The 26445-nt window shown below is 38.0% G+C and overlaps 1 protein-coding gene across 1 annotated transcript; it reads left to right on the top strand.

Moving 5' to 3' along the window:
• Positions 1-1152: 1152 nt before the first annotated feature.
• Positions 1153-25901, top strand: LOC104623891 (collagen alpha-3(IV) chain-like; the record flags this gene model as incomplete). Its single annotated transcript, XM_010291106.1, has 29 exons — positions 1153-1341; positions 2267-2435; positions 3298-3390; positions 3827-3931; positions 4803-4900; positions 6344-6377; positions 6413-6484; positions 6616-6729; positions 7537-7704; positions 8793-8882; positions 9454-9588; positions 10272-10370; positions 11965-12054; positions 12443-12582; positions 13632-13758; positions 14032-14112; positions 15077-15175; positions 16157-16207; positions 17200-17385; positions 17959-18089; positions 18517-18589; positions 19895-19966; positions 20088-20207; positions 21258-21356; positions 21933-22145; positions 22770-22947; positions 23957-24071; positions 25392-25564; positions 25817-25901. Coding segments are annotated over 29 exons (3399 nt in total), but the record flags the coding sequence as incomplete, so codon positions are not given.
• Between the last annotated feature and the right edge of the window lie 544 nt (positions 25902-26445).

The following is a 26445-nucleotide window of genomic DNA, read 5'->3' as shown; positions in this document are numbered from 1 at the left end:
TCCTTTCCAACCTAGTGATTCTGTGATTACCTTGGATTCCTAAAATGAGGAAGATTAAAAGACGACAGTTTCCTGACTACTTACAATGCTTAAAAGGAAATAACTGAACAACTTTACACGAGCCTGTTTTGCTCAGTGAAGCAAGAAGTTCAGCCCAGGCAGTGAGGCAGGTAAATACCTGTGTGATTAACCTGTGCTATATTTTGTGATGACTAGACTGCTGCTTCTGCCTGGTATGGGTAGTTTACAGGCAACTTCTGTTCATCTACATGATCATGTAATCATGGCAGTGGCTGTAAAGCATATATAGAGTTGTGTGTTGTGATGATCATCATACTTCTTACTTCTCTTATTTCCAGCATACTCGGGAATTGCTAAAGCCCCAGCTGTGCAGAGGAACTTGCTTCTCATAATACCCTCTTCAGGGGTGCAAAGGACATTGCCTCTTGGGAAATGTTAGGAAAAGGGAAGGCTGCCACCTGCTGCCATAGACATGCCACTTGGTTGTTCTTACTTGTGCCTGTAGTAGTAATTATTCGTGGGAAATTAAAGTCGGCACTGTCCAATAAAAAAATGTCATGCACAAGTATTCGTTATAGTGGTTGCCATACAGATGCAGAGTGAAAGAGTCTGCTGACAGGTTTTTCCAGAAGGCTTCCAAGAGCTCATGAGCCCGAGATCACTAGAGCCCAGTCTACTTTCAGCTGTTTCGGCTGGGATAGAGTACCCACTTTGTACCTTGAGGGGGAAAGAAGGGAGAGGAGAAGGTAGCTATGAACAGACCCAACTGTGGCTGTTATAGTGTCCCTGGGGAGATATTCTTATGTGGAGGAGAAATCTCTAATTAGATTTTAAGGTACTTTCTTGTCCTTCTTAGCCAGGTAGCTAACAGTCTGATTCATTAAGTGATCCTGCATTATTCCTGCTTACATAAGTATAAACAAAATGATAATCAAGGTCAGAAGGAGTAAAGGCAGGAGAAAAAGAAAAAAAACAAAAACCAAAAAAAAGTGTTCATTGAAGTGTGCCATTACATTGGATAAAGATGAGAATAAAGAGAATCACTCTCAGATATTTAACTTAAAAAAAGAAACCTTGAAAACAGTTGACATATGTCTAGCACGGAAATTTTTTTTGATTGCTTTATTCCAGGGACCTCCAGGTTTCAGAGGAGATCAAGGACATAAAGGATCAAAAGGTGAGCCAGGATATGTGTATCCAGAAGGACCAAAAGGTGAGCAAGGAGATCCAGGGGCCAGAGGAGACAAAGGAAGAAAAGGTTCAAGTGGATTTCTGGGAAGACCTGGCTCTAAAGGATCCAAGGGTTCTAAAGGTGAAGAGGTGGGTATGCACTGTTTGTAATTAAAATAGAATTCATTAAAACCTAAGTCAGTATTTATACCTTGTGCAACAGTCTGTTCTATCTATTCAGATACTTGTACTGAATATCCTCTACCTGACTTAGGGGTATTATACTCAACTATAGCAACCAATATTCATAACCAATATGTATGAAAGAATGAGAGTAAATAGTCTTACGTAATACCAGAGAGATGAGGCTAGTCTAAATACATGTTCCTGAAAAACCTTGCTGGTCTATTGTGGAGTTAGTTTGGATATTTATATTGGAGCATTATCTTGGATTCCTATGATGAATAAGATGAAAGAAAACCCAGTTTCCTGACTACTTAGAATGCTTAAGAGGAAATAATAACTGAACTAATTCCTGTTCAGTCTTTAAGAGTTAATCTTCAGTCAGGGCTGAGAGAAACCACAAAAGCTGGGAGGACTGACCATAAAACTAGAATAATTTGGCAGAGCTCTTTGCTCAAGAGAAACAAAAAGTAGCAATTATTGTTGTGTTGTGTTGGCTGAGAAACTGTAAAAATGATTCATATACAGCTCTCTAAACCTGACTCGGCAGTATTCCACGAGATTCAGAGCTGAGGTGTTTGGGTTTTTTTACCAAACCTGTTTTAAAAAGAAAAAAGTGTACAGTGTAATGCCACAGCAATTGAAAAATCAAGCTGTTATACTTATTTGTACTCTTTTACTCTTAACAGCCCTCTGTTTGTAACCATTAATATTAAAATTTATATTCCTTTAATAACAAGTAAATCAGAGGAAAAATTCTTCTTAAATTAGCAGAGCTACTCTGGCTAAAGTAGTGCAAGTTTATAGTCAGGCAAAAAGTCAGGCATTTTGCTATGAAAGCTGGTGTGGAAAGCAAGTAATGCTTTGTATATGCATGTGTAATCTTTAATAGGGATTGGCTGGTTCAAAAGGAGATAGAGGACTACCTGGATTTCCCGGCAGTCTTGGTCTTCCTGGAGAGATGGGGCTTCCTGGACTGCCAGGATATGGACCACAAGGAGTAAGAGGTTTCAAAGGCTCTAAAGGAATACCTGGTCCACCTGGATTACCTGGAGAAGCTGGTTTGTAACTTCCCATTTTTTACCTATGTTAAAGAGAACTTGATTGAAATTGCAGAGGTAGATTGAAATCAAAGACATAATTTATGAAACATAGGAAGTTTTTCTTGGGGTGAGATTTCCACAGCATTGTTCCCACTTTGGTCCCACTGGAGATAATAGCAAAAGTCTTAGGGTCATAAGATAATTAGGGTTGCAAGGGACCCTGTGAGGTCTTTAGTCCAAACTCCTGCTCAGAGCAGTCAGTTGTGAGATCAGACCAAGTTACTCAAGGCTTTTTCCAGTTGGGCTTTGAAAACCTCCAGGCACCAAGGCAGCACATCATCTCTGGGCAACCTGTTCCAGTGCTTGACTGTCCTCATCGTGAAAAAACCCAAGTCTTTGAGTATGTATTCAGTCATCATCATTAGCATGAGCTAAGTGATCAGGGGAAAACATGAAGGACTTAATCCTTTTTGAGTGCTGAAAACGTACCAGTGTATGCACTTATAAGCAAGTATAATCTGGAAGAACTCAGAGTTAGACAGCAGATACAGTCAAGGCTTCTTAAAGAGAATACCCATTAAATCTTTATGAAATGGAGGGGCAGATTAAGCATTTCTCTCTGACTTTGTGCTTCCTTTTCTGGGTGTCCAGCAAGAGGGCTGAGAGGAAGGCTGCAGATAGGCTAGGTGTCAATAAAATTCTTTTGCATTATGAAGCCAGAATCTGAAGACTTTTCAAAGTCTGGAGTTTCAGAAATATGGAAACTGTAGAAGACTGCATTTTTAACAGAGTAGAATGATCACTAATATTTTTAAATGCTTAAGATTACATATTGCCAAACTATAAGCCTTTGTAATCTTTGATTATGTATTTGCTGCAGGTCTGAAAGGAGAGACCAGCAGGGTAACTCCATTACCTGCATTGCCAGGTCCTCAAGGACCAAATGGTTTACCTGGACCCCCAGGAGTGCCTGGTGAGTACATCTGCACTAAATACAGTAAAAATTAGAGATAATCTGATTGGGATTTCTCTCCTAGCTCTGTCCAGATAAAACTGTTGGGTTACTTTGAAATAGCTATAAAAAGGATTTTTGTGGTGCAGAAACTATGGAATTAGCTGTAACACTCCCCTTCAAGAAAGCTAGAGGAAGTGGATGTGAATAGGATGGTCACACAGGGCGATGTCCATGGTATGCAGCATGGCAGATATTCCAAGCCTGCTTTGATACTGTGAACACAAATTAGCATTTTAACTGTGAAAACCTGCTGTGGAGGAGGAATAGTGTTTAAGTTCCAATATAATCTACAGTGAAGTCCTAATTAATAATGATAAACTATAAAACACCTAATCTTACATAGTTGATGTTCTGTGGTAAAATACTTCATAGTTTACATATTTTCTTTGTACAGGTAGGGTTGGAGCAAGAGGTCAGCCAGGTGATTCAGGACATCCAGGGCCAACAGGTGACACAGGTTTTCCAGGGCTTGGATTTCCTGGAAACCCAGGTCCAAAAGGTAAAATACTGTTTTTGCTCTTCAGAAAAGAAACCAAACCCCCCAAAAATCGACAACTTTTTTTTTTTCCACATTAAAAACAATCAATAAGTTAAAAAAAAAAAATCAGTGAACATTAGTCAGGCAAGTGTTTTTTGCACTGTTATACTTTACTGCCTTCAGGGTTACAAATGGGAAGTTCAAAATTTTTTGAAGTATTTCAGAGAATCAAGTATCAGAGCTGGCAGTAGGAAGATATTTTAAAAGACATTCATGCTTCCTGGAATACTGCCCAAACAGGTGCAGCTCATCTGAGTGCCATGCTTACTTCAGATGGGTTCTTTTCACCTGGATATGTGTTATGGAAACGGAGCTGTAGAATTGTCAGTACTTTAATTAATTCTGGTCATGTACAATGCAATACCTGCTCTAATGTGCAGGTAATAGAAAGCATTTTGAATATTGTGAATTTGGCCATTACTTATGCAATCATACCCCTCTTTGGAACCAGAAACATTAAGAACTATTCTCATAATCTCATTGAGGATAGGGAAGGAGGGATGGAGGAAGAAAGCTCTGATACTAAAACTACCAAGCTGCCTGTTAAAGAAAACAGTAGGGAACTGCCATCAGAATAGCTTCACTTTAAAAAAAAAAAGATGTTAAATAACTGATTTGAAGCAAGTAACCAAGTGGTGTTACAGTCAACGTTGAGTGAATATGTAAGGAACAAGATGCAGTGTGTCACGTCAACTCTGAAATCAAGATGCTGTCTTCAGCTTATGTAAGCTACTTTAGTGTCAGAGGCTCATAACTGCATCCATACAAATACCCATTTGTAAAATAAGGTGATAACCGCAGCATCTGTACTGCTGTTTAATTCCTTCTGCAGGAGATAAAGGGCTTGCAGGAGGCAGAGGCTCACCAGGTTGTGAAGGAAAGATCGGAGATCCAGGCCGACCTGGAAATCTAGGACAACCAGGAGAAAAGGTTTGGTTAGAAATACAGCACAGACTTTTCCATAGGTCCCATTCGTTAAATGTGACACTGAGCAAATAAATTAAGACATGTAAGGAATATAAGAGTACCTATATTTCCTGACCAGTGATGCACAAACTATGAAATTAAATTGTTTATGTATTTATATATAAAGGGGCTCAAGCCAAAATTTTAAATTCAGATACAGGATTTCAGAACTGCAAGTGTTTGGGATGTTATGGTACTTCAGTTTTCAGAGCACAAGGAGGATATTGCATGGCTTACAGTAAAAAATGAAGGCCAAAGCTTCTGAAAAGAAGAGAAATTGCAATTAAGCACGTTTGGTCAGTAGCAAGTAAGTATGCATTTAATTTAAGCAAGTGCTCTGTTCAATTGAAGTGTAAAGGAAGCAGGTTGGAGGCAATACTGCAGCCACTCTTGCTGATTAACAGAAGGGATATCTACTGATGGCATATGTAAATGTGGGATTCCTGACTACTCTGTAGTCAGGATTCAAATTTGAACAAAATAATAACACCTAAATGTTTTGAAAAGGTGGCATTTCTTTTTTTGTGTGCTCATATGTCATTTTTTTGTCTGTTTTTTTTGATGTGACAAAGGGATGGGGTGGGGTGGGGTTGTGATTATTCTTTTAATTATTATTTAATCTGTGTTTGCCACAGAACAGCTGGATGTGGAGTGGCCTTTGTGGTCCAAGTATATCATCAGTGACTGGTATAAGCTCAGCTCTGCTGACGTGCTTTATGAACATATTCATTTGCTGGTATTCAAAGCTAGTGCTCGAAACAACCAGCACTTCAGTCAGCCAAAAAAAAACAATTCAAACTTTTGCTTCAGGGAATAGACTTGGAACATTTGTGATAAAACAGTCTTCATGGAAAACAATGTTCAGAAGAATGATTAAAAAAACCCTAATAACTGAGTTTGTATTCTCAGACACATCTGGGGGCTGACCTTGGTTATTTAAAGAAATATTTTGATAAAAATATGACTATCATATGAAATAAAGGAAAAGTTGTATTTGCACAAACTTCAACCAGGTTGTCAGATAAAGGTCCAAAGCTTTCCACAGCTACAGCAAGCATCACAGTGCAATAAAGGCCAAATGGAGGGAAGTGTCTTGCATTGCTCAGTAGCAATTTCTTAGTGTTAGGAGACAGAGTTTACAAGCTGTCTAGACTAATTGCTCCTCTGGTATGGAACCTGTGGCTGTTCAATAAGGAACATCCAGTGGTCTGCTGAACGGAAGCCATTAAAAATTATAATGTTTTATAATTTAAAATTATAAAATTTTATAATGGAATGGGAATGGAGAAAATTACCCTAATAAAATTACCTGTGATCAAAGTTAATTGATCACACAGTAGAAAAAATATTTTGGCAGATTTGCAAAACATAGTACATGTGGATTGTTTACGTTTCTCTCTGTTGCAGGGTGACCCAGGCATGGTTATTCCTGGAGAGCCAGGTAGACTAGGTTCACCAGTATTCCTGGCTCAAAAGGTGATACTGGATTTCCAGGGCTTCCAGGCCTACCAGGGCATGCTGGACATGATGGTGATGATGGCCTAAGAGGTACTGTTGTCAAACAAGCTCAAGGAGCACAGCAAGTTATTTTAAGGAAAGGGAAGCCAAGTCAAACAATGCTCACTCAAAGCCTGAAAATTCTACTTAAATCATTGTGAATCCAGTCTCCTTTCTTTTAGGAGATCGTGGCTCACCTGGAGTTCCTGGAGATCCAGGTTTTCCAGGGAAACCTGCTGAATGTCTTATTGGCCTGCCAGGCTTGCCAGGTGGCCAGGGAGCTACAGGCCCACCAGGTAGGATCTTCTGAACCGAATGTGCCATTTGGCTGAGTGGGTCAGGATTTTGTTTCTGCCTTCCAGTAGACTGAAGGACCTGAAGTTGGTTTTGGATATTGGTTATAGGATAGTATGTGAGAAAATGTGAGCCCATTTACAAGGTAGACTCTCTGCAGATGGGAGGAAACACATGCACTGATTAAGATGGATTAAGAATCAAATTCCATTGTACAGTACAAAGAATAATCACAAACTGGCCCAAATTCCTCAGGAAAGGGGATATTTCAGTCATGTCTCTTATACAGGGCTGAAATTAGATTCCTTGGTGCAATGTGACTGATAAAGAAATAAAACAGAGGAAGAGCTCAGCTAGGTAGAAAACCAGTTGAGGGACTCAAAAGTACCTGCATATACTGCGTATGATTTCCATTCCAAGAGAAACACACTCGAATACCCAGCACATTCCTTCTTCTATATATGATCTCAAAAGGTTTTGGGTTTTTTTTATTTGTTTGTTTAATATATTTTTTTTAAGAGAATAAATGCAGAATTGATGGGTTTTTCATGTTTATTTTTCTTCTTTTCCTGAGAAAGAACAGAATTGTCTCATCTTGTCTCTTTTTTTCTTTAGGAAAAAAACCACTACCAGATATCATTTAAGATTTCCTGAATGTGTATGTTGTCTTATAGGTCTAATGTTTAGCGCTTAAACAGGTAGAGTTCAAGAAGCCTTTCATGCTCGTGATGGCAGGATAGAGATGAAGGTTTACTTTCCAGACAGATGTACCATACTACACTGTCATGCATTTTTTTTTTTTTTTTTAGGAGGAAGAGGTTCACAAGGTTCAAAAGGAAAACTAGGTTCTCCTGGTTTGAGTATCCCAGGAATCTACGGAAAGCCTGGGGAACCTGGATTAATAGGTCTTCAGGGAAATACAGGGTTACCTGGTCTCAAGGGACATTCTGGAAGGCCAGGAATCTCTGGTGTGCCAGGTGAGGATTCCCCAAATACTTGTTTTGACACAGAAATTAAGTCAGTTACTGCAAAAAGGTCTCAGTGATGCTTTTCCAAATTTCAATTTCCAAAATTCAATGCTGAAATATTTTTCCATCAACAGCTTTCACTATCTTTGAGATCTATATGGAAAAACAAATAAATCGTCATTCCCTAAATGACGAGCATATCTTGAAGCTGTCATGACAGAATACTGAATTTTCTCTAACAGCTTTCTGAGAACAGAAGGCTACCTTACATTGTTTCTTGTACAGTAATGTCCTTGCAGTAGGACATGAGCTAGTTAACATTCAAAGCAACTCCTCAACATAATGGAAGTGTAAAAGTTCTTACTCAGCATCCCTGCTCAAGCATATAGCTTGTTAATGCTATCTTCTTTTTCTTAAAAAGCAAGTTGAGATCTTGAGTCTGACAGTTGAATCGGATCAAACTTGTCACATTAACCAAATCTAATTTTAGGTAGGTAACCCCTGTAGTTTTTTTTTTTTTTCAGAAATGTGTTCAAATTTGATTTGTAGAATAAAGGAAATCAGGTATGTAATGCTGTGTATCTCTTAACAAAGATTTTTCATTACTATCAAATCCTGCATTATTCTGTGGGAAGGAGATGGTACATACCTTTTTATATATACAACCTATAAAACTAATGATAAACATGTAGCACTTGACTCAGTTGTGCAAACCTAGATTTCTGATGTCATTTCAGGGGAGTTGTCATGTCCCAGCTGGCCTTCAACTCCTGAGCCAGAACATGCAATGACAGCTCTCTCATCCCTGTGTGGATGTCTCAGATACATTATCCTCACTGTCAGTTATTTCATTCATTGATAGAAGCAGTTGCAGCTACTAATCTAGGTAGTTTCAGGGTTACTGTGTGTGTAAGTGCTGTTCATGTGGTTAAAGACTGGAAAACTGGCTTCAACAGTATGTTATAGAAATGGAGAAAAAAAAATAAAATAAGCAATTAAACACTGAAGTGACAGGCACATGTGTAGTTTTCTGAAGTAATGATCTGTTTCACTGATCACATACTAACAAATATATTCCTATTGCTTCAATTCCACAGGCTCAAGGGGAGAACCAGGTATAATGGGCGTGTTAGGAATTCCTGGACCCCCTGGCATGATTGGAAGACCAGGCAACGTGGGTATCAGAGGCAAGTGGCCATAGTCTCTGCCTGCATTATTACTTAGAATATAAGAACTTACATGCTGAAGTAGTCTTGTGATCCATCTTGATTTATGTTACCACTCCTAAGTATGTGTGTCATACTGGAATTTCTTTGAGTCTTGGCAAATCTCTTACTTCTGTATATGTGCAGTCTACAGACTGAATGAAAACTTTTTTTTTTAGCAGTTTTGAATTGCCACCTTTTCTATTTCATTGGTATTTGTTAAAGTGGCTGTTGATTTGCTACATAAAGAGCAGACCATTTTTTTGCTCTATTTTTTCTATCCGATTCATGTTCCAAATATCATTATTACATCTATTTAACAAATACAAGATTATACTATATTCAGTATAAGAAATAATTACCATCTCTTGCCATAATCTGTGCTTATAGATGTTTTATTGATGATTGGAATAATTAAGAAGCAAGTTTAGGTTGTTGATTTGGAATGTATATTTACATATGCAGTTGCCCTTGAAGACAGGAGTTTCATTGCTTCCTTTATGCTATCATCTAGTCAGGTTTCTTCAGAAAATTTCACTATATTTTCTTGCAGGTTCTTCTGGCTTCCCAGGACTAAAGGGAAGAAAAGGATTCCTTGGAGCAAAAGGTGAACCAGGTGATAAAGGTTTTCCTGGACCATCTGAGACCTTGGTTGATGTTGGGACTAAAGGAGAACAAGGCTTAACAGGTACACATTCATTGTTCTGTCATTCAAAACTAGTTAGGGTTGTCATCTATGTTGCAGTTCCAGTGGACTCTGAAACACAGAAATAACTTACGGCTACTGAGAGTATTCACATGGCTTTGAAATAATTATTGCAGAACACAGTAACTGCCATTTTATTTGTGGGATAGTTGGATATTACATTGAGTATTTATTTCCATTTTAACAAGTCCATATTCCTTAAAAACTCTTACTGTAATGTTAAACCAGTATTAATATGTCAGCAGTACTAGGAGGCTTATATACATATATGCTATACATTCACGTTTTTACATGTTTAGTAGCTCATGAGCACAGAAATGGGTGTGCTTACCCAACTAGATGCTGGATTGCAAAGAAACTGAGTCTGCTCAGAAGTACTTGACTGTCAGAAGAATGAGTATATGAGTTGTACATGCTTAGCTAATGCTACGTGGCTTTTTGTGTAGACATTTTCCTATGGAAGCTTTCAGAAACTTCCTTTTGTCTCCATGTAAGAAATACAGTAGGTATTAACTGTGAGCTTGCCTTGCTTGTGTGTGTTCATGGAGTGAAAATGCTATGCTCCACTTCTGCTTCATTAGTTTTATGAGTTATAAAACTTTAAACAAAACTTATATTCTGAGATATATAATATATAATTTTTTTTTAATGAAACTTTGTTTTAGGACTTCAAGGAAGAATGGGACTAAGAGGAGAAAAAGGAGATGCCGGTGTGCAAGGCCCCCCAGGTCTTGATGGGTCTGAAGGAATACCTGGTCTACCAGGTATGGAATATGTGTATTGACAATTACTGTGTCATGTGGAGGGTGGAGATAATATTACTTCATTGCTAGCACATAAACTCAGCTCCAGCAGCAGCACCACATTCTCTGTATTAACTCTGACGCTTTTCTGAAAATTCTGAAACTAAGCAATTTCAAAAGCTTTGAAAATCATAGCAGCTACCACTAAATGATTCTTTGTTCCCTTCCAAATATAGACCATTGTTTGGGGTGATAAATAGAAAATAACATTAAATCCTGAATAATAACTTTAAAATCGAAAAGCTGATGAGGCCAATGAATAAAAATCGGTAATTGTAAAAGTGAAGTGAAGTTTTAATTCCCAATAATGTAAAAAAAAGTAAGAATTCTAAAATATTAACATTACAGTTGTGCACAAAAATATTTCAGAAGGTTTTTATATTTTGGATTGATTCTATTTCCCTTTTCAAAGCCTACACGTTTGACCTGTACTTTGAAAGTTACTAGGTCTTCAATGAAATGCAGATTTAAAAAGAATGTGCATTAAAAAACCTACCTAAGCCATTTCAAAGTTTTGCTCTGCCATTACCATAACCTCATACATAATGATGCATGTTGACCCTAGAGTGAGACAATGCATTTGTTTTTTCAAATTAATGCTAATAAAACATCTTCACTTCTCTATATTCTGTATTTTCGATTCTTTGTGAGGGCTTCTTTCTCAAAAACCTGACAACCATCGCAGTGAGCATCTGCATGGTGCTTGGTTGCTGGTTGGGGTTAAACCACAATACACTATAATTGGATACATAAGATGGTGTCAGTTTGAAATAATTTTAAACTTATAATCAAAATGGCTCTTCTCATGATGGCAATTATCTGTGCTATATGTCATTATAGCATCACTGCTGTATTCTGTCGTTAACATCCTTTATAGTCATTGCAGCATAGACATCACAGGGAAAACTGCAATTGCTCCACTACTCCTTAACATTTTATGGAAGAAAATAAGACCTCATCTGCCTACATATTCAGGCATTGCTAGTACCTTGGAATTTAGACATCTGGACATTCTAGATGCAATGAGATCTTGTAGTCATTAAACTGAATGCTAATTTACCTAAATTAAGCTGAAGATAAGGGAGTGAGGGGAAAAAGTGCCTAAGCCATACAAGAAAAAGCTCTTCAGTATACTAATCATGACAAAGTGCATAATGACTAGGTAATAATGTGACATGCCCAGAAACCAGACTGCACGCAGGGAGACAATGAAAGGAGAGTCCAGTGCATAAATACAAATTCATGATCTTGATAAAAATTTGCAAAAATATATTTTAGTTGCTGCCCCTAAGTGCCATGGTCACAAACCTTGAAATTTTAATGTTGATACATAAGATGCTTGTTATTTCCTTGAGTTTCTGACAACAGTAGTGATAACTTTATCTGTGTCTGGGGCAAGAAGAAGAATTATACTTTGGCTGCATGTTGATTTATAAAAGAATAAGATACCATGACAAGGTGCGCGGTAGAGGATTCTGTATTCATGACAGCTTTACCAGCCAGCCAGTGTCTAAAGCAAATATGTGAAGATGACACTTAATTCTTCATTTTGCAGGTGTCAAAGGATTTATGGGTCTTCCAGGAATTCCTGGACAACAAGGATTCCCAGGTGCACCAGGAAACAAAGGGGACATGGGAATTCCAGGTCATTTTCTATCAAGCCCTATTACAAATTCATAGAGCTGTATAGAAGCCTTTGCACAGATCTGAGCAGTTACTGTAAGCGCACTACACAATACTTAGACTGGGATTTATTCTTTGCAGTATCAACAGACTTCTCGCCACTCTAGCATTTGCCTGACTTGTAGAATGCAGTTCTCCCTCCCTCTAAATGAAATATAACTTCTTTCATTTATATATTGTTACATCTAAGAACCTCTTTTTAATGTGTTTAGGAATAAAATCACTGGCTGCGTAAATTACTTTAATGAGGAATGAATATCTGAATATATAAGCCCTAGTTCACAAAACACAAGATGTGGTATGCAATTATGATCCTTTTAAGAATGGTGTCAGTATCTGTATTTTTCCAGGTCCAAAAGGACAGAAAGGATCTCCAGGCTTTCCAGGACCATCAGGTGACCCTGGTCCACCGGGCTATGGTGGCTTTCCAGGTGACAAAGGAGACCCTGGGTACCCATCTGCTGGGCCTCCAGGAGAACCTGGTCCAAAGGTATAAAGGCAATGGAAACATTGTCATATTAGGCAATAGATTATAGAAATGGAACAACATGTACACAAGAACTGCAGAGTATGCAGAGCAGGTGATTTGCTAGTGATAAGAAATAGGAAAATTCTATTGTGTCATTACTCGGGAGAAATTTTTGGGTTCGTTATATTACATTTTTCTCTTGGTGCAAGAATTTCTTATTTGTAAAGATGGAACATCTTGGAAATAACTTTGTTTCTGTAAAAGTTGCTAATCCATTAAGAACAAGGACTTGCACTTAAAGTCAGCAGTAGGAATACTTGTACGTTAAAAAGTACCGAAAAACATAACCTGAGCAAATATGAAAGTTTTGGAATCTAAAATTGTACTGGGTTTTTTGACAGTCTAGTAATACAATTACACAAGATGAACTGTTTTTTTTCTTAGCAATATATATTGATGAACATAATATATCCTGCTAAGAAAAAACCCAAAAGGTATCTAAGTTAGGTCACTTGTATACAATTTTACTCCACATATTCTGGTTGTTGACCAACTGGGAGTCTACATATGAGATTATCTGAAATACGTGGTTGAGGCTGTAAACTCTACTATAACTCCTTTAATCTGTCTAAATCATCTGTTTATTTTCTGTATTAGCTGGGTAGCCACAATGAGATTACTGTCATGAAAGTCAGTAGTAATTCAAGGCAAAATATGCATTTCAGTATTTTTGTATAGCTGCATATTGTATAAGGAATGTATGTTTGGATCAAAAGAGGAGCCGTTAGAATGACACTAAAGGGAAGTGTATGTGCCAGTAAAAACATCTAAAGACTGAAGTTGCTTTATACAGATTAAAGAAAGATTTTTTTTTTGTCTTATCTATGTCTAAAGGATCCAGTGGTGGTACTATGAGAAGGCCTCATATTAGTCTACTTTGATTTTTGTCTGAAAATCATAATGAACCATGATTACAATTACTTAACCTTTAAAATTATGTATGCTTTTTCTGTTGTTCAAATATGGAATGTAATGTATTTAAGGTAATGTGATTCTTTACTTGTTTGTAGGGAGATCCAGGCCCCCCAGGAGTCTTGGGCAGCAAAGGAGAAAAAGGATCCCAAGGTCATCCAGGACATAAAGGAGTAGCAGGACCACATGGGATCAGAGGGGAAACTGGAGGTGCAGGAATCCCAGGTACGTTTTGTTTTGGAGGGGTGGTGAGATATTGACATGCTTCTAGAAGATAATTTCTCAAGAAAAGTACAAAGGGTGCCTGTGTACTTATATTTTATATTCATCTGCTGTAAACCTAAACAGCTCTTTTGTAGTCAGTGCAGTCAGGCTAGCTTACATCAGCTAGAGATCTTTTGGAGCTTTCTGAAGCAGAAATGATAGTGAAGTTCTCAGACTGAGTCTGGATCTAGTGATAATGCCTTTTCTCCTTTCCCACTCTCTTTTTTCTTACAGGGAAGCTTGGACCTCCTGGAGATATTGGTGTTAAAGGACGGCAGGGCCACCCAGGGCAACAGGGCATTACAGGGCCTCCTGGTACGGTATATAGCACCTCTCCCACATCGCTGCTCCCTGGTTTGTTACTTTCTTTGCAATGAAGCAGTTGATGTTCTTCTGAGCTTTTTAGAATTTAACTGATGCAGAGCTGCAGTCTCTGTTTATGTTAGTTCAAGGTTTTGTTTACCTTCTCTGGTTCCAGCTAAGGTCTCTAACAGCCTGTTTTCAATGTTACAAGTTGAGTTAAGGCAAGAGGTTTTAATTCACTGTTGTAAAGCTTTTTGCCTTTTTTTTTTTTTCATCCAGAGGTCTCAAGATGTGATATCCACTCAATTGTAAGAAGGGCTTGTTCTACCTCCTAAAAGAGGATAATAAACTAAGATATATATCTAGATGAGGAGGAGAAGAAAATGGAGTGGAAAGAGGGGACAGAGTTGCAGTTGTTAAAGCAACAGAAAAGATCAAACCATTCAAAATATACATAAGGGGGAGTGTGTAAATACACAACAAAAGAGAGGTATGCAATGCAAACTTTATTGAAGTGAGTGCCAGTTATCTTCAAATAGAGCATTGAATGCTCTTATATTCAGAGATCTTCATCAAAATTATGATGTTGTGGTTTTGCAGACTTCAGTGAACTTGCACTGACTTATCAGCAAAGTTAGCAAAGATCAGAATCTACTCCTTGTTTAGAGAAACCTTGAATTTGTAATAAAGACAGGGAGAGAAACCGTGCTTAAATCAAAGGCAGGGTCCTAAAATGTCTTCGAAAGACAGGAAGTTATTTCCTGTTAAATTAGTGGGGGTGTTAAATCCATTGAAGTCCAGTGAGCTCAATGAAAATTACATGCTGCTCTTTACAAATGTTTATATACCAACAGTTACATTTATCTTTGAAGTAGCTAAACTAATTAAATTTTAATAAAGGGGACTCATATCTTCTCCCTTTGAAATGCAAAATAATAGAAGTGAAAATGATTTTGTGGTCCATTATAACGCTTAGGTGCTGTTGGAAACCCTGGAAAAAGTGGACTTGTTGGTGAAAAAGGTAATCAAGGTCAGGATGGCATGCCTGGTCCCCCAGGAGCAAAGGGAGAACCAGGTAACACCAGTGAAATATTTTCATTCTGTTTACAGTTGTGTTTTTCCCTAGTTAAACTGACAAAGAGTTATTTGGGAAGGATTAATAAAGAACTTCTGCGGAGCCAAAGATAAGTTTCTAAGTAGAAGGTTTTTCACTTTTACGTGATTCACAGGTTTTCCTATGTAATTGTACATGCTCTTAACAACGTGAATGCATATGTCACTGCTCTATTATACATGTGATTTGTCATAACTGTCCCTAAAAATGTTAATGTCTGTAAGAGCCAAAGTATTGCTGTTAACAGTTCTTATGTGTTTGTATCAGAGAGATGAAAAGAACAAAAATCCTTTTAAATGAGTCTCCTCTTATGTGGAAATAAGATAAAAGGAATCACAGTGTTTACTTACATGAATAGTGAAGGTTTCCATGACCTGGCTCTTGGGTTGTAAATCTTTCATTTAAGTGTCACTCCTGATGTCATCAAGGTCCATAGGTAGATTTAGTCCTCCACTGAATTCTGACAAAGTCTTTTTCATAATTTACAGTGAAAATGTTTCTTTGTATAATAGTTTAAAGAGGATACTGAGAAGGCATTCATAGTATTTACTAAGTTTTTTCATATTAAGTTTGAAGTAATCACTGTTAACATATTGGTTTTTTAGATATTTACATTTCTTCCTTTATTTTTCTTAGTAACTTATATGCATATTCTTCTTCTGTTTGTTTTTCCTCTAAAAAAAGACAAAGCTTATTATTGTAGAATGTACCTCAAATATGATTGATCAATAAGAGTTCCTACTATAAAGAAAAACTTACAAATTTAATTTGTATTTCTGGATAGAAGATATAGAAATAACGAATAAATTATATTTTACATATAACTAAAATCTAGGGTTTGATTCAGACAATTGTGAAGAAATGTATGAAATAGTAGACAACTATGATGTTTTCTAACAATTATTCAGGACTTTGAGTGTAATGTGACCTAATATTTTCTAGGAGCACCAGGGAGAGGAATCCCTGGCCTTCGAGGTGTTCCTGGTCGTAGAGGTGAGTTGTCTTTCCAGAAAGCAAAAGCTTAATTTTTAAATACCGGAATCATCATCCTCAGCTGTAAGTTGCCTCCTGATTTTGGATGCTTGAAATGGCACTAAGAGTGTCAGAGGAAAACAAGAGTGATTCTGTGCTTTTGATCAATGATTTGGTGCTATATATTAAATGTCACGAGTTCTTGCTTGTAAAGTTAAGACTATTGTAAAAGGGAAATGAAGAAGCCAACTCCATGGTTTTGTGAAGGTGATATACATGTTCTAGAGCTTTTGAAATTTTATTTTGATACATAATTTGATTAACAGAGTATGTTCTAATGAAAACAGATGATGCTGCTGGATATTAAGCATACTGTAAGAAAGCTATAGTGATTGCATTTTAATTTTGTTCATCTCCCCTTTTATATTGATGAACAGTTGACTGAGGGGACTCTTCCCATTTTTTAGGTGTTGCATTGTATTTCTAGTACTGGTAGAAATCCGTTGACTTGCCTTACTTTAAAAAAAATAAATTTCTTCACTTCATACTCTCCAGACACAGATCATGCACTCTAAGATCAACCTTAGAACAATACCCTTTTGGAGTAGTCTCTTATGTTATTGTACTCATATTGATGCTTTTAGCTGGAATTTAATTTAGAAGGATTTGCCAGTTCTGATGTTCAAAGAAGCATTTCTTTTGCTCATGCATCAAGAAATATTGTCTTTCTATCCTCCTCTCAAGTTTATTCCTTTGTATGAGCAATCTCTGAAATGGACTTTTTAAAAGAAAAGATCTTAAAAGAAGAGTGGTGCATACATTACCTTGCAGTGAGTCCTGCCTTCTCACAACTATTTCGCTTTATAGTAGCTAGGTGGCTTTGTGGACTACTCCATAATAAAAAAAAAGGATGAATTCCACCTCTGCGGTATAGTAAATGCACATATTCTGTGTAGTCACATCATCTTGCCATCTTGACAGCTCTCCCCATATGTAATACTTGTACTTTGCAGGAATCAAGGGGGACATGGGACTGCCTGGTTTTCCTGGGCCACCAGGAATGAAAGGTCATCAGGGTGATCAAGGACCCGTTGGACCTCCTGGCTTAGTGGGGTTACCTGGATTTCAAGGCGCAACAGGAATGGCAATTACTGGCCAAAAAGGGAATAGAGGTATTGCTGGTGCAGATGGCAGAACAGGTGTGTTGTTATAACTGCTTATTTTTCTGAAATGATATACCGATAACTGAAAGCAAAATTCAGTCTGTCCAGAACTCAAGGTTGAAAGGGCTCTTCCCCCAAGACAGCTTCATACTTAAACAGGATAGTTCCTTTACCAGTTAATGCAATGTTAGCTTTGCAAACACCGTGATGGTCTATGCATTATGATGTAAATTAAAATAATGCTAAGCTTTGCAATCCACTTGATTGCATTACTTTGCTTTTTTCCCATGCAGTCTGTAGGGCAGCCAAGATCCAACTTTAAAGAAGGGAGATAGCATGGCTGTGATTACAGGCATAACTATACTGGAGGATACTCAGAAAACTGTAGTGCTATAGAGTACTGCAAGAATTCAGCTCTGATCTCAGATTAAGTTAGCAGGCTAGGAATAATGAGTTGCTTTTTTTGTAATGGGTATATATCCTTGAGAATCATTGTGGTGGTAGACATGAGTTCCGTTACAGAGTTGTTGAATGTTGTACTGCATTGTATGTAATGTATATGAAATGCTGTTGGCAGTAGTCTTTACTTACTCTGATGTTTCTGTACAGGTGCTCCTGGTTTTCCAGGGCCTCCTGGTCTTCCCACTCCCAGCATGAAAGGAAGCAAAGGTGTTAGAGGGGCAGATGGCATACCAGGGCCAACAGGCCCAGCAGGCGACATTGGTCCTCCTGGCCCAAAAGTCAGTGAAAGGAATATTGCTTGTTTCTTACTCCATTGTTAATTTTCCTCTTACCATGAAAGTAACACACAGGACAATTTAAAAAAACAAAACAACAAAACAAAACAAAAAACCCCCACATCCCCCCCCTGAAAAAAATATAATAAAGATATTAAAATGGATATGAAAAGAAGTATTTATGTACTAAGTGGACCAAAAATAAATTACTGTGAATTTCTGGCATGTCATTTCCTTGGATGTTCTGTGTTACAGAATAATATTAACAATGATATGACTATTTCTAACATGCTCACAAATAGAGCAGATAATTCTAGTTGTAGCGTATTCTGTGAACATAATGCTTTGAATATTCTGAAGAAAAAGAAATTGTACTTCATAGCATGCAGATGCTGCTTCCTGTTTATTATTGGTGTTACCTCATTTGCAGGGAATAGAAGGTCGATCGGGTTATCCTGGTGCTAGAGGGGACCCTGGATTTCCTGGATTCCCGGGTGTAAAAGGTATTCATGTATTTATTACACACATGTCTGTGTGCCAAATACGATCATTCACATGTTGCGACACATTAGTATGTGTGTAATGGTACCAGGTGCGGTCCTAGCGACGTGAGGTTTTCCATCAAGAGCAGGGTGTAACTCAGCTATAAATGAAAGCGTTCACTAAGAGAGCATTTTCTTTGGGTTAGATGCTATGGATATGCCCAAACTAACATTAAAGTGAGGAAGGGCTGAAACTTCAATGGCGTCCATTCCAGGCAAATTCAAAACAAAGTTGTCCTCAGTGTAAGGACTTTGGGACTGAGTCTGCTAATTAGAAATGCCACACCACTGCTAGAAGATGTACTTTTTGGCAGCCTCTTAGCTGTGGAACTCGAGAGCATTTAATCATAGTTAGAGGACCCCGTGCTTTGTGTTTGCCATAAGAATAGTCCTAATTATAGTCTAATTTACCACTTTATCAGCAGATGAATGTTAAATGCATTGGCTTCATTAATTTCATATTCCTGAGGGTTGATTGGATCAGTAGCTGGCTAAAATTCCTTTTAATTTAGGCATTTTTCTAGTGATTTAAATCTGATATAGGTCTGCATTACTCCAATATTCTCATTTTTCAATTACATGATTTACAGTGACACAAAATTGTCACTACCTATTTAACCTACTTCTTTGTGTATTATTGCGTATTTTAAATTTTTTCTAATTTGAAAAGTCACCATACAAACAGTAATTATACTTTCTTAAGCAAAAAGCTCTTGCTACATGGCAGTCAGTCAAATCTCCTGACTTGATGATAAAAATACATACTTTTTTTTTCCAGCAGAGCTGTGGAGAGTAGGATGTAACCTCATATTTTGCACAGTGAAAAGAGTTGCTTATTAAGTTTCAAACACTTGAAAAACTATACAATCCTTTTAACAGCCATTAGCATAACTGACAGTAGTGTTTAAAGGGAGTTGAACTGCACAGCATCACTGAAGGCAGCACTTGACCTGCAAACTCAGTGACAAAAACGCATAAGATAAAAAGAACATAGTCTAAAGTTGAGCTTTTAAGCTAGGTTTATCTGACCAGCCATTATATGAAGGTAGGCATGGAAACATCTTATAAACTGACTGCATTTGGCCTATAAATTATACAGTAACAGCAGAGACGTAGAAGTCCACTTTCGCATCTCAAATGCAGCAGTCTGTGTTACTCTTTGGGAAGGTTGCATGGATCATGCAGGACTCTTAAATAAACCTGAAACTTTAACAATTGTTTTGACATTTTAAACAAGACAGACATATCTCAAATCTTCTTTTTTAGGAGAAAAGGGTGATCAAGGACCCCCTGGACCACAAGGTGCAAAAGGGCCAAGGGGACCAAAGGGCCAGCGTGGTAACCAACCCTTCTCATTCTAATGCCAGCTAACTTAGGTTGATCTGTTTGTTTTGTTTTGTAGTTTGTTTGCTTTCTTTTGGTATAAAGCAATAGCTCTTCATTATATTTTTGCGGCTAGGTCAACCTGGAGTCCCTGTGAGAATGTTCTCCATCCCAGGAAGCAAGGGTCCTCCTGGACTGCCAGGAATCCCAGGAACACCAGGTGATCAAGGAATTCAAGGGATTCCTGGACTACAAGGTAGTTTATATTTTTACCTCTGTACATGTTTGTGTATGTTTGTTTAGTGGAACATTTTGGCTTGGTGGGAAAACATGCTTTTGCATAGAAAATCAACATGTCTTTAAAAATACCTCTACATATTTAAAAATGGCTCTTTGTAGCTTGTTAACAACCTTGTATTTGTAACCTGTCCCATTCCATCTGCCCTCCACCCTTGCAGTCAGTGAGTGAGTAAGTTTCTCCCTCAACATAAGCATAAGCAAAGTAATGGAATAAAAAATAAACTTGGATCCAAACACTCACCATTTTCATACAAACAGAACCATGCTCAGGATGTTTGTCATTTTCAGGGGGAAATTACCACACATAATAGAAGTACTCTAGATGTGCTATGAAGTGATTGTGTCTGTCATAGGCTGGGAGTGGGAAGGGAAAGGAGAAGCTGGCTACTTCTCCATTGTCACTAGAAGTGAAGCCTGCCGTGCCTGGGAGGAATGGGGAAGCAAGGACCAGGTAGGATGAGGTGGACGTGCAGTGGTTATGTGGCCACCCTTCTCAATACCCCAGCTTTCCACCCCAGGAAGGGAGCTCCTTGGGGAGCAGGCTTGCCAGAAGGCATGCCCCACCCAGGAATGAGAGTTGCCTCCAGCATAACAAAGCAGGCACTAAACAATTGTTCTTTTACACTTTCCTTAAAATTGTTCTACAAAGGAGCTGCATTATTTATAAAACCACAAACCGTGACCAAGATGATTATGGCCTGTTACTATATTTTTTAAATATTTCCATTATATGACACATGCTAAAAGAAGAAGCTATTTGCTTGGTTTCTGTATGCATTTCTTATGAGAATAATATTTTTCTGCAGTACATTCAATATTTCCTTGTAATCTTCCTGATAGGAAATATGGTGACAGTAACACTACAGACAGTCTCAAAACTTAGTAAATTTATGATGATGGTTTTATTCTAAATGCATAGGGGATTTTAACTTTAGTCAGTAATAGCTATTAAAATCTAGAATAACTACTGCTATATGATTCTGTTTTTTTCTTGATTACAATTTAGGACCTAAAGGAGTAAAAGGTCTACCAGGAAGTTTTGGTCATCCAGGTCAACCAGGACTGCCTGGTCCAAAAGGAGACAGGGGATTTCCAGGACAAAGAGGTACAGGGAAGCAGACATCTCTGACTGCTACTGCTGAATTTACAGATAAACTGTATTCTTCTTGCATGCATTGAGATTCTGTAACATTTACAGTAGCTTTAGGGCCACAAGCACACATAAGGACATTCTCAGCTTTTCACAGATGCATGTTCACAACTGAAATAATAATTTACAAAAATATGCCTTGGCTGTGCTCCTCTGTTATTAATCACATTTATCTATCTACTTGAAATCCCTAGCTATCAGTGTGTCTTTTTAAGACATCAAAATACTTCTGACTAAATAAATACTTGCATTTAGTCACCATAGAATGTTTTTACTGTACAACTTTTTGGGTAAAAAATGGCCATGGTTCTGTAAAATACCTCACTATTCCATGACACTATGCAATGTAAAGCTACCGGAGCTAGATCTGAAAGAGTTAATACACCTAGCAACAAATACTACCAGTTTTCAAGTTGTACCTCATTATTGATGAGTTTTTATTTAGTTTTCAAGTGGTTCCACTAATTTAAATGAAGTAAAAATTCAAACAAAATTATAATATTTGCAGTCCTATTTCTTTCCCCTCCACAGGAGAACCTGGACTGATTGGCTTTCCAGGACTACAGGGGTTACCTGGATCACCAGGTACTATCATTGCTGGTCCAACAAGAAGAGGTTTTGTCTTTACCCGGCATAGTCAATCAACAAAGATTCCTTCTTGCCCACATGGAACATTGCAGATCTATGTTGGCTATTCGCTGCTTTTTGTACAAGGAAATGAACGAGCACATGGACAAGATCTTGGTACTGTATTGGTAAAAATTTTCAGATTGCTTTCTTTAGAGTCCAGTAATGCTAAGCTGTCAGAAAACCAAACTCCCAGTAAGTGTCTGAGATGAACACGTGTTCAATCATCAGTCTCCAGAGTGGTCTGCTGCTCTGAGTCAATTCAGGAATCATGGCTTGAAAGACACCTTTCTTTCCTGTACTCCTGTATACCCTTTTTGCTATCCCTAGACATTTTTTTGAGGAGGAATTAAGTTGCTTATGGATAGATATCTAGTATAAATGTTCGCAACCTCTGCACAGGGCTGACCGTAACAACACAGGCTCTGGGAGAGAATCTTACTTTTTTGGAGACTAAATGGGATGCTTTAGGATGCCCTGCCACTGTGTCAAGGACCATTCAAGAAGATATTATTTTAAGAAATTTTGTTCCTAGCCCTTATTTTTTATATACATATTCTTATATATACCATAAGCATTTTGCTTTCAGATCATTCCACTGTACAGACACTTCTCTCTTTAAAGTTACCAACTGGTTTAATTCTCACTGTAGTAGATCGGATGCCATCATGTGTCTCTTCTGTTCGCTGCACTAAATATAAGCTCCTATCTGTCACAAACCTCTCCCCTTTTGTCTTTTAGGAACAGCTGGTAGCTGCTTGCAGAGATTTACCACCATGCCATTCCTATTCTGTAACACCAATGATGTTTGCAGTTTTGCTTCTCGCAATGACTATTCATACTGGCTGTCAACTGTAGCAGTAATGCCGGTAGACATGGCACCAATTTCTGGCAGGGCACTAGAGCCCCATATAAGCAGGTAAGAGTGTTAAGAATTTTAGCTCTTCTGGCCCGGAACCACAAAGAGATCAGAAATTGTTTTGAACAGCAAATCTTAGGCAAAGACCTGCCCATCTCAGCCAGTACAAGCCCTGCTTTTAACCACCTGATTTTTGATTACTCACCTGAATATGTCACATATTCAGTAATACTCTAAGGAAAGTTAGTTTAAAGCTAGTGTCCCACCACAGGGCTTAATTTGCATACCTGACATAAGAAACTGGCACACAATCCTATTGATTGCAGTACTGTTTTTCTAAAAACCTATTGCGTATATCGGAGGCAGACAAAAATTAAATAAAGACAGCTTCATTATTTGGAATACAGTATAAATCAAGTTCTGCTTTCAGTTATGTGTGATACATTTACTGTAGTTTATGAAGAACATTGTAAGTTGAGGCTGAAGATTCTCTGGTATGAAACACCCTTGTGCAGATGTGGCCCTTTCTAGTTGCTTTAGAATAGCTGAGAAGGATGAAGAGCATCTTAAGAGGAAAGGCTCTAAAAGCATAAAAGACCAAAAGTAGCAAAATCAAAGATGGAAAGGCAAGCTTTGCACTCTGTCTTCTAGCCTGCCCTACCCAGTTGTTGCAATCTAGTAGCTCAGCTTCATAGTTTCTTCATTTAGCAAATAAAGGTACAGAACTTTGATCTAAACCATAACATCACAAAGTACTGAGCACATGGAGGTGGTGAAATTTAGCTTGTTACTTCAGTAAAGGCAAAATTAGGAATGTTCTGGGACTAATTCCCATCTTATACCAATTTTTGTCTGGTGTCACTAGTAGAGATTGCAAAGCAATTTCAAAGCAAGGTATTTGGGTTATCTTCAATTTACCTCCTCATTAAACAGAGAAAACCTGTGTGAGTTGTAACACTTATAGTAAGCCCTGCCATTAGGTAGCTACTATCCTAGAAGATACAATTTTTGTCTGCTATCATGTTTTCCCTCACATCTGCACTGAATGCATGTGCGTTTCTTCTTACAGGTGTGTTGTCTGCGAAGGACCTGCAATGATAATAGCAGTTCACAGCCAAACAACTGTAGTTCCTGCATGTCCAGAAGGCTGGTTCTCTCTCTGGAAGGGTTTTTCTTTTGTTATGGTAAGGACATAAAGACTCGTATTATTAATTTTATGTCCTCTCACTTTCATTGGCATTTTCATCTGCTCATAACTCATTTGTTTCTTAATAATTGTTAAATTTTCTTTTCCATTGCCAAGAAGTAGACAATAATTCTCTTAACTCTCGTTCAATGCCAGAAGCATAGGAGCAACTATTCTGATCTGTCCTCAAAAGTAGGTGGCAGGAGGAAAAGGGGAAAAGATGGAAGGAGAACCATAGGATTTTAGCCTGACAGAAATAACTGCATGCTCTCATTTTCATGTGTCATGCTGAGATCTAAGAAACAGGTTTGGGGATTGGAGTGGTTAAACCGGTCCTGAACACAAATACGCAGCAATAACTAACCCACTTCCATGCCAGTTCTTTTATAAATCGGATCTTGGGGCTGAACTCCACAGAAAGGTAAAATCAAAACAAATGCAGTACACTGTCTATAAAAGACTGCCTCAGCAATTTTGATGCCATAACGAGGTACAAGTGAAGAAAGTCTATAATGTGCCTGCAAGGTGAGAACTGAGTATGGGAATAAGGGTGTATTTATACCAGGAGATGCAGCACTTCATCTTTGTTAGCTATGCCTGTGGAATGTCATAGGGATGCCAGCAAATGAGGGTAAAAGACAGAGTTAAACCCCCCCTCTTTTTTGCATGCTGTAAAGTCCTTTTAGGTCTAGTGTGAAATTTGTTGCCTCTTCTGGGATTTTGCCCTAAGTAGTAATAATAATAATAACAATAATCTTAGAAAAGAGTGAGAGAATTTTTGCCACATCCGGTTAAAATCATTTGCTTGTTTCCGACATCAGCAAATTTAAATGGCATTTTCTAGCCAATTCTCTACTGCCATAAATTATTTTAGAGCTATTTCTACAAGCATTTACCAACATCAGAGAAGGAAAATGCCTTTTGCTTTTTGTGTTTGGAGAAGCAATCAATGCAATAAAAAAAATATGAACCCACAAAACAGGGGATTTGGCTTATTTGTAATTCAGTTACTGTAGTCCTCAACTGGCCAGAAGCCAACTACTTTCTAGTCTTTGTACCGGTTACAGTTTCATGCCTTTTCATGGAACTGAAAAAAGGCTTTTGCAGGGACTCAAGAAATGCCGTAACTGCTTGAATTTTCATAAGGCTTCTGTGCTTCATTGTAAGTTTTATCAAACTAAGCTGCGTTCCTTTTGTTTTGTCCAAGATATGCCACAGAACATACGGTATGTTTTAGAAAGAGATTTTTTTTTTTTTGCCTGCAGTTTACTAAAAGCTGATGGACAAGTTCTCATAAAAAATGTATTGGTGGTTACAGTACACAAGTGCCGGCTCAGAGGCTTCTGGCCAAGCATTGGCATCTCCTGGATCTTGTCTGGAAGAATTTCGAGCCATCCCATTCATAGAGTGCCATGGCAGGGGGACATGCAACTACTACACAAATTCCTACAGCTTCTGGTTGGCATCGTTAAATCCAAGAAGAATGTTCAGGTAAATTGTACTTCTCTGCATCCATTCTGCAGTTGCCCAAGGAGACAATAACTGCCTGCATAATATGTTGGGGCTCCCCTAGTAAGTCCCCACAGTTTAGGCATCTCCCTTTGTTAGGTTTAGGGTCATTCTGTAGCACAAAGATGCCCTAAGTGAGCCAAGGATTCCAATGTTGTTGTCAATTCCATATCCAAAGTTTCATCGTCTCTCCCTGTTTTTTAAAGAAAAAAGTAAATGTTTTCTTTCTTCTAGGAAACCTCTGCCACAGACCTTGAAAGCAGGACAACTAGAAAATATCATCAGCCGTTGTCAGGTCTGCATGAAGAGACCAGTCTAAACAGTGGCCACTCTTGATGGAACATGAAATCCTGCTTTTATTACACCAAATTGCCTAACTCTGAAGAGCTATAATTTATTAAAGTCCAACTGCATCTGGAAAGAAAATTATAAATTGCCAGTGCAGCACTGTGGTGAGGTAGGGCAACAGTTTGACTTTTGTCTTTGGCAAATGACAAAGCACTTCGTTGGAGAAAGCTTGTAATGGCAGTCTGCAGGGGTTTCTCCTGAACTACGTAATTTCTAAGCTGCATCTTCATGATAAAACTATGGCATTGCCAGATCTTTAATGAAAGATGTTAATGCTGCCTTGTGTCATGTGCTTTTCAAACCGCAAGACAAACTAAATGCTCTAACATCAGCTTACATATGTTCAGTGTTCAAAGTGGATATAATTTAAGGTGACAATCTGGCACTTAGGAGAGAGAGAGTTCAATAGGAAATTATTTTCAGTGCACTTTTAAATATATATTGATTCATTTAGGGTTGGTTTGTGGGTTGTTTTTTTTCCTTGTCTAATAAAGAAGTATCTCCCCACTTACCTC

Source organism: Phaethon lepturus, unplaced genomic scaffold (genome assembly GCF_000687285.1).
Source record: "Phaethon lepturus isolate BGI_N335 unplaced genomic scaffold, ASM68728v1 scaffold49957, whole genome shotgun sequence".
NCBI classification, from domain to species: domain Eukaryota; kingdom Metazoa; phylum Chordata; class Aves; order Phaethontiformes; family Phaethontidae; genus Phaethon; species Phaethon lepturus.
Note: the sequence above shows the minus strand (reverse complement) of the source record. Positions and strands in the feature narration are given on the sequence as shown.